The sequence below is a fragment of the Ochotona princeps genome, chromosome 5 (assembly GCF_030435755.1).
Source record: "Ochotona princeps isolate mOchPri1 chromosome 5, mOchPri1.hap1, whole genome shotgun sequence".
Lineage (NCBI taxonomy): Eukaryota > Metazoa > Chordata > Mammalia > Lagomorpha > Ochotonidae > Ochotona > Ochotona princeps.
Window position 1 is genome coordinate 105600568 of NC_080836.1, and position 8630 is coordinate 105609197.

At 64.1% G+C, this 8630-nt stretch overlaps 1 protein-coding gene across 1 annotated transcript; it reads right to left on the bottom strand.

Moving 5' to 3' along the window:
* Nucleotides 1–1911: 1911 nt before the first annotated feature.
* On the bottom strand, nucleotides 1912–3851 carry GBX2 (gastrulation brain homeobox 2). The gene is made up of 2 exons (XM_004597403.2): nucleotides 3289–3851; nucleotides 1912–2470 (listed from the first exon to the last, which is right to left on the bottom strand). The coding sequence occupies exons 1-2, from the start codon at nucleotides 3809–3811 to the stop codon at nucleotides 1938–1940; spliced, it is 1056 nt and encodes a 351-aa protein (XP_004597460.1). The 5' UTR covers nucleotides 3812–3851; the 3' UTR covers nucleotides 1912–1937.
* Nucleotides 3852–8630: the final 4779 nt, after the last annotated feature.

The following is an 8630-nucleotide window of genomic DNA, read 5'->3' on the forward strand; positions in this document are numbered from 1 at the left end:
TCCCGGGGAGCCTCGCTTTAGGCAGTGAGGGAAAGCGGGCAGCTAAGGTTTGGGGTCCCCCCACCCCGTCCGGCTGAGAAGCTGCCTGCACCTATCATGGAGGAAGTCCCCTCGACCCCAGCTGTTGCCGGTGCCAGACTCCCCAGGCCCAGCGTCCACACCAGTGGCACCCGGGGAGGCCTCACTGGGCTTTGAGCCCCCACATCCCGCCGGAGGCGCGGAGGGCGCACGCTGGCCCGAGCTCCAACCGGTCCAGGTGTATGTGTTGGGGGCGGACAAACGGCCTCGAAGGCCACAGCCACCACGTGTGGCCGGTGGGGACCTGCCCAGGGCAGATGGCAAGGGCCAGGCCTGGGGTGCCCCGAGAGGTGGGAGGCAACCTCGGGCGGGGAAGGGGGCCAGGCCCGGCGGCCTGCTTGTGTATTTTTTCCGGCCTCTCGGCCACGCGTCTGCCGAAATCCCCCGAGCAGCCACTGCTCCATTTTGTGTGCTCAGACCCAACCCAGCTGGGCCATTTTCTGGCCCTGGACATCAGGCTCGCGGCGGAAAATGTCGACGCGGTCGCTCCGGGCCTCAGCGCGGGCTTGGAGGAGGAGGTGGCCGGCTCCTAGCTGCGCCATTCCAGCGTGGCCGGCGTGGAGGCGCGCGGCGGGGGAGCGCCGGGCGCGGGACAGACTTGCTGCTTCTTCCCCACGGCTTCCCGGCCCGCAGCCCCCAGCTGAGCTGGCAAAGCCACCGGCTGCTCGTGCTGCTGCCCGGAAAGGAGCGGGCAGGCCTCGGGAGGCACAGAGCCGGGGTCGGGCAGGAGTGGGCTGGGGTCCCAGCATGTACCCCGCCCGTGGTCCTCGCCTTCCCTCCTAGTGGCGCTGCCCGCCCCTGCCCCGCGCGCCCTCGTTGGGGCGGTGGTCGGGCCCCTGCGCCCTCCGACCCCGCCAGCCAGGAGCCCGCCGGCTGCGCGTCTCTGCTCACGGTCTTGCTCACGCAGGAGGCCCCAGGGACGCGCTCTCGCCCTGAGAAAAAGCTCTGGCTCTTCCGGGCGGAGCTGTCGGTGCGGAGGCGGCGCTGCCAGCCTGGCTGCGGCCGGTCTAGGGCCCCGGGAGCCGGGCTGGACCTGCCTGCCCGCTGTGGGCAGGATACCCAGGGAGCAAGGAAGCCTTTCCCTGATGCCTGACCCCACCGCTGCCCCTGCAGCTCAAACCCTGGCCCCGTGCCGCGTGCCCGAGGACGCCTGGCCCCAGGACAGTCCCAGCGCACACCCTGCCAGTGTCCCCACCCCAGCCCCCCGGACTCAGGAGGCCTAGGCAGCGGTCTGAGTTTCGTTCAGTTTTGTTTCTGTTTGTTTTTGTCTTTTTATTATTATTCACAAGACTAAGATGGTTTCAGTGTCATAACTTAACGGAAAATAAACGGCATGGAAATAAATTAAATACAAGGCGGGGGAGGGGGCGAGACACCAACCCTGAGGGAGGAGGCCAGGCAAAAGCAAAAAAAAAAAAAAAAAAAAAAAATCAAAACCAAACTTCCGGGCTGCCCAACAGTGTCTGCCTCTCAGGCAACTCAAACCACTTCCAAACAGAAACAAAAATACTGCTAAACACCAGCGTGTGCGCCTGCGTGGCACATTTACCTCAGAAAAGTGGCAGACCCGGCAGACGGGACAGTGGTCTTCTGGGATGTGAGTGGAGATGCGCGTGCATGTGCGCGCACCCGGGTCACGGAGGGGGGGTGCATCTGAGATTTGGTCCATATAGATCATCTATGTACAAAGTCGGGCCGTATAATAAATATTTACTGTATCTTCAGGGGCGTGGGCATGGGGGCAGGCGCCACAGCCGTCTGTCTTGCAAGCCTGGGTCGTGGAGGTGCGCTCGCTCCGTGAGGTCCAGGCCGCAGGGGACCCCAGGAAGCCGTGGGGTGGCAGGGGGGTGCCGGAGCCCTCAGGGCCGGGCCTGCTCCAGCTGCTGATGTTGACTTCTGATGGCGAACCTGCTGACGTGGACCGGGATGGGGACGACAATCTTGGGGTTCCGCGAAGGCTCCCCGGTCTTGGAGTTGGCATTGCCCGCCTTCACCCGTTTCCATTTGGCGCGGCGGTTCTGGAACCAGATTTTCACCTGCACCTCGCTGAGTTTGAGGGCGTGCGCGATCTGCGAGCGCTCGGTCAGGGACAGGTACTTCTTGCAATGGAACTCCTTCTCCAGCTCCAGCAGCTGCTCGCTGGTGAAGGCAGTCCGTCGCCGCCGGTTCTTGCCCGTGGAGGTGGTGCTGCCCGCGCCGCCTCCGCCACCGCCGCTCGGCGGGGGCTCCTCCAGCCCGTGGCCCGCCTCTTCCTCCTTGTGGGCCGCCTGGCCGGTCAGATTGTCATCCGAGCTGTAGTCCACATCGCTCTCCAGCGAGAAGCTCTCCTCCTTGCCCTTCGGGTCATCTTCCACCTTGGACTCGTCTTTCGCCTGTCCTCGGAGAGCCCCGACTGAAAGCAAAACCCAACAGTGTTTAGTGACGGCCTTCCTGCATGCCGGGTCTCCCCGCCGCCCACCACTGCCAGCGCCTGGGGGGACCCTTCGGCCTGCGACAGCACACGGGCTGATTTCTGGGCCTTTGAGAGCAGGGGAGGGAGGGGAGGGGAGCGCGGGGGACACTTACTCAAGGGCCTGCCCCGCTGCCCGCGCGCGCTCCCGGCTCCCGCAGCTGAACAAGTAGGAGGCGGGAGGCAGGCCCTGGAGGGCGGCCCCTTTGTCCCCGGGCGGCTGCTGGCAAGGGGACGCGGCAGGGGCAGGTCCCCCATTCGACACAGTGAAAATTCAGGCTCATCGCAGCCACGGCGGTGGAACCGTGGAGGTGCCAGACCCCAAGGCCGAGGAGATCGGTTAAAGGGACCTTTTGCAGCCGTGGGAGAAGTTTGTAGCAGGCAGCCCCCGGGGCGCGCGCAGACGCACGGCCTCGGCCTTCGGCTCTGTCCCGGAAGGGTCAGCGGGACTGTGAGCTCCTGGGTGCTGCAGAGATGCACGGCCACAAACCCACCCCCTTCTGAGGCTGCAACGTCCCATCCGAGCGGTTACGGAGCGGGGTGGTTGATTCCGCCAGAGGCGCCCCAGCGGGGAGATGGTGCGCCCAGCGCAGCAGCAGGCTGGAGGCGCCGAGGGCTCCCACCTCCGCCTCCGGGGACCCCCTGTACAGCGGGCCTCCAGCTCTCCAGCAGGGGCGCGGCCTCACCACCCGCCTCACACCCCGGCGCCGGGACCCCCGCCCCTCCCGCCGGCGCCAGGGCTGCGCGCGCCGCAGACTCACCCAGAGACGCCTGCACTGCCTCGGCCGCGGAGAAGGCGAGCAGCGAGCCCTCCTTGGCCAGGAAGCTTTTGCCGTCCTCCGCGTCTGCTTGCAGCGCCTCAGCCTTGTCGAAGTTGCCGCCGCCGGGCAGCGGCTGCGGCGCGAACTTGCGGGCGGCGGCCGCCTCCTGGTGCTGGGGCGACGCGGAGAAGCCGCCGGGCAGCGTGGCCATGAGCGTGGAGGTGAGCGCCATGCCCTGCGCCAGGCTGGAGCAGAAGCCGGTGGGCAGGCTGGGGATCTGGTGGTGCGGGTGCGCCGGCGGCAGCGCGGGCTGCAGCGCGGCCTGGGGCAGCGCGGGCGGCGGCGGCGGCGGCGGCAGCACCACCGGCCGGTAGGGCATGAACATGGGGTAGCCGGTGTAGACGAAATGGCCGGGGCTGGGCTGCGGCGGGCTGCCGATCAGCGAGTCTATGCTGAAGGCGGTGCTACTCCCGAGCGGGCGCTGCATCATCATCAGCGAGGGCGGCGGGAACGCTGCGCTCATAGACGCGCTCGGGAGAGGCCGGCCAGAGGCGCAAAGTCCCCGCGTCGCGCCGCCGCCGCAGCCGCCAACGCCACCGGGGAGCCCGCTGGACTCCGGGAGCGCCGGGCCGAGCGGGGATCAGAGGGCGGACGCCGCCGCCGCCGCCGCCGCCGCTCAGTCCTGGGGCCGCCGCATGCCCGGCGGGCGCGGGCGCTGGGGGAGGCCGTGCGCCCCGGAGCGGAGAGCGCGCCCGGGCCCCGCGGGCTCGCCGCCGCCGGCTGCTGCTGCTGGCCCCTCGGCCCGGGTCCGATGCCGTCCGTCCGTGCGGCCGGGCCGCCGTCCGCCGCCTGCCGCGCGCGGGCCGCCGGGGAGCACTCGTGTCGGGCGGCCGCCGCCAGCGCCTTTAAATCGCGCTCCTCGTTCTCATGCCCGTTTTGCCTCCTGCCCGGCCGGGCTCGCCGCACGTGGGGCCGCGCGCCGCCGCTCATTGGCTGCTGCGGGAGGAGGCGGGGCGCGGCCGGGGCGGCTCCGCCCCCGCCACCCGGGCCGGCCGCGCGCGCGGGCTGCGGGCGCCGCCGTCGGAGCGCCGGGGGCTCGGGGAGCCCCGGAGCCCCGGGCCGGGCCGCTGGACGGGGGCCGTCGGCACCTCCGAGGCCCGGAGCAGCCTTGCCCAGCCTCCCGGAAAGGCAGCGGCTGCCCGGGCGCTCTGGCGCTTCGGGCGCGGGCCGGGAGATCGTTGCGCATCTCCTGCGTTCGCGCTGGCACAATCCCGCCAGCGGCTCCTCTCCCCGGGGCGCTGGGCGAAGCTTCCTACCGCGCCAGGGGTCCAGGCCGGGTGCCTGGAGTTGAGAGCAGCTTTGCCCCCCAGCCCCGCCGGCTCGCACTCGGCTGATGCTGCTGCTGGCTCGCGGCGCTCGCGGCGCTCCCGCACTCCGCACTCCGGATGGAGGCGGGCTGGCTGGTGGCTCCCGCGTCCCCGAGCCGGGCCCTCCCGCGAGCGATCCCTCCTCTCATTTTTCATGACATTCTTAATCATCGCACCTATTTACACACTTTGCCAGCGCGCACCAAAATAACAGCCACGATAATTATGATAATAAAGCGAGTCCTTTCTCGGCTCCATCCTCGGGCACGAAGGGGAGTCGCTGCGCCTGCAGCCTGTTTAGCGTGAGATTATCCTGATGAAAGCTTTATGATGTTTGCTCAAATAAAAGCTGCGTTTTGTAAATAGGCGCTAATTAAGCACGTTGGGCGCGGAGTGAGCGCTCGCCCCGGCGCCGCCGCTGCCACTCGCTTCCCAGCGCGAGGACTGGAGGGCGCGCGGCTGCCTCTGCCGACCGCGGGACGGACGCCTCGCTCGTTCCCGACACTGGTAAAGACGCCGGACTTGGGGAGTAAGGGGACGTGGGGGTGGGGGGATGAGGGGAGGGGAAAAGGGATGCTCGCCCTCCCACTCGTGTTATAAACTTCCAGCTCGTGGGTTCCTTTGAAGCAAGGAACCATTTGGTAACCAGAACCTGTCTATGCCAAGCGCACCAGCGCGCGGGACCTCCACACGCTGCTAGGTTCCCGACAGCAGGTTGCTGGGTCCGCGCGTCCAGCTGGGTTCACGGGCAGCCCCTGGCCGGGCGCATTGTTACCCGGGTCATTGAAAGTCAGCTCACGCCCAGGAGCCAGTGGTTGGGGATTTAGCCTGTGTTGGACGTGCGTGTCACCAATAAGCACATTTAATAGGGAGATAAAGATAAATCGATCTTTATGAATTTATTGATCCGAATCTTTGAAGCAGTTTCTGGTTCTAACTCGTTCTCTCGCTGTAACTCCAAGACCCTCTCCACCCCGCCACTCCCGGGTTGGGGTGGCGGGGACGTCTTAATTGCAGACCCCCCCTCTCCACCGGGGGACCCTGGAGGGGAGGGACGGGGAGCCATCCTGGGCTCCCTAGGCTCTGAGCGAACCCGCCGGGCCTCGTCGCCAGCAGCCCTCCTCCTCCTCGCCGACTCTCCCTCCCCACCCCCCCATCATTGGGACAAAGACGTCTCGGGCGCGTTTCCCCACTCGGAGCCGCAGTAATAGATGGCTGGCGGGCGGCAGGCGCTTTGAAAGGAATTCATTAGGACAAGGCCTGCGCCACCTCCACGGACTGCGCTCCCAGATCCCGAGGTGGCTCGCGCTGCACCGGGCCCTGAATTCCTGCTGGGGTCCCGGTCGAAGGTGGTGTTGTTCAGGGTGTCTACTCCCGCAAAGAAAACAAAAACAAAAAGCAAGCCCAGGGCCAAAGGCTGACGTCCTTCGGAGCGTCCTGAGAAACCCTCGCTCTTCCTCCAAGATGGGTTCGCTCACTGCCAGAGCGCCACTGCTTTGGGTTTTGAACGCTCCACTCTCCTTCCAGGGTGTCCTCAGGTCCCCTGGCCTCTAGTCACTCATGTGCCACCCGCAAATGATTATTTTCTAGGAAGAGAACCTTGTGGCAGGGACTTGCGTGGTCCAGAGACCTCACTGGAGAAGGATTCATTGGCCTGTTTGGGTCGAAACTCCACATTCAAAGTTTAGCGAGGAGGCGCAAGTTGGCGGAGTCGCAGCCGCACTTGAAATAATTGGATGACACGCGCATAAATTGCTGCGGGAGAGTATTGACGGCAGGGGTTATAGGCCCATCTTTTATTAGCGAGCTGAGATAATCCCCGTCAATAGGAGTGTTATTTACTAGAGTGCTTCCCGTCCCCTCCCCCGGCTTCTATGCAGGGTAGTCGTATTTCCTCAGCCAAGGGTCCACTGTCCTAGCAGGATTCGCGTGGTTCTCTCCACCAGCCGCGCTTGAGCGCCGCCGAGCGAGAAAAAGCCTCCGCGATTTTCCCCTCAGCCCTCCGAGGAGGTGAATGCACAGCGAGCGACAGGTGCAAGGCTTATCCGTCCTTGGAGTTCCACCTGCTTTGCTGGCGGCTAACTGCCACTGCGGAGGCCTGTGCCTTCCAGCTCGGCTCACGATGCGCGGGAAAATCCCGGGCCGCGGAGCTCCGCAAGTTGCGTTGAAGACCCCGCCCCTCTCCAATTAGGAAACGGCCAGGCGCGCGGAAAGCCGGCCTGGGTTGTCCATCTCAGGCTAACATGGCCAACTCTTTTCAACTTTTTTCCTCTCCCTCATCCTCCCTTCCTACGCGCGTAGCCTCCCTCCCAGATAAACATAGCCATCCCTCGGCACTGGGCTCCATCGGTGCTCAGTAAAGTGGCAGGATCATATGAAACCCAGGAAAATGTGGCTCAGACTTGCGGGAACAGCGGGCTCCCTGCATGCGTCGGCGTTCCCGTGCAGGTGTGTGCAGGCCAAGGATACAGGAGAGCACGCAGAGCAGATGAATATTCAGCCAGCAAGCCCGCACCAGGCTGCCAGGCCAGGACCCACGGAGCAAGAGCCGAGAACCGCGCGCGCTCGCATCCCGCCCCAGGGTGGAGGTCGCGGGTGGTCGTGGAGAGAGGGGGCAGCGTAAGTCCCCGGACCTAGGCGAACGCGGGCCAAACGCCAGCGGCAAAGGTCCGGTTTCTCCAGCAACCGCGTGGTTTTTATTTATGGGGGTTTTGAGGGGCCTGCTCATTGGGTCCCTGCCACAGCTCTTGGCCCTGGCAAGTACTTGGGAAACAACTTGGGTTGGGTTTTATTTATGGAAGGGCAATCTGGACTAGCACCCAGCTAACCCAGAACAGTTCTTCCCCGGGCCCAAGACTACTCACAAAGGGGCGCTTGTGTAAAATGCTCCATCAGACACACCAATTTGCAAGTAGCACAAAGCATTGAAGCCTCATCCTTTTTTAAAAACTATTTTATTCAGCTTTTTTCCCCCCCTTAAATCTGAAAGCTCAAAATAGACTCCATGTGGTCCTAAGTGAAGTGAGCCCTTGGCTGGCTTTGAAACAGCTCCTGCAATTATGTAAAAGAGCCATTCAGCAACAGGACCGAATTAAAAGGACTCTCGCCTGCTTGCCTTTCACTGCCGGCTTCTCATGTTTGGCCTTTCAAAGCACCTCCAACACGATGTCTTTCTCCGGGACAAAAGGCGGAACAAAAAAAGTCCCCAAACTTGTAAATTGAACGTCAAGGGAACTTTAAACAATTTAAAGCCCATAAATAATGATAAAGGGGCCGGGCAAAAAAAGGCAAACCCATTCAATTAATAGAGTTTCCCAAGCAAAGATCAAGTGGTGGATAAAATAAAAGTCCCCGGGCTCTTTATTCTGCTCCTTGGCCACGCAGAAAGCGGGACAGGGGGTCATTCTAAAGCGCTCCGAAGAACTAACACTTGGCAGGGCTGCGGGCGCCGCGACATTCTTATGGAGAAAGTTTGCTTTTTGTCCCCACCCTCAAAGTGGCAGAAACAAAACCTCCAGCTCGAAACGCAGAGGGGAGGGGCCTCTTCCTTTCTCTTCCTTTTTCCTTTTCCTTTTTTGCATTTCATCGGGAGTGTTGGAACGTGTTCTCTACCGGCCCCAGGCCCGGAAACCTGACACGTCACGCCCGCGCCTCCCTCCCCACGACGGCGCAGAGGAAGCCCTGAGCCACAGCCGCGTGGTTCTCGAGCCAAGCCCTAGCTGAACGTGGGGGCAGAGAGTGGTGTGTGATTCCGCACGTCCCGGAAGCCGGCAAGGTGGCGGGCGCGCGGCGCACCCAGGTGCGCTCAGAGAGCGCGTGGAGTCGGGCGCTCCACGGCACTTACTGCCAGGTTGGGGTCTCTCGTGAATGTCCGGGTGGGAGGGGCTGAGTTCCTCTTCCGAACAGCCTTAACGGTAGAGGCTTTTGGAAGTTCATGGCCGCCACGGCTAGCGTAGCGTCCAGAGCCTTCGCCCT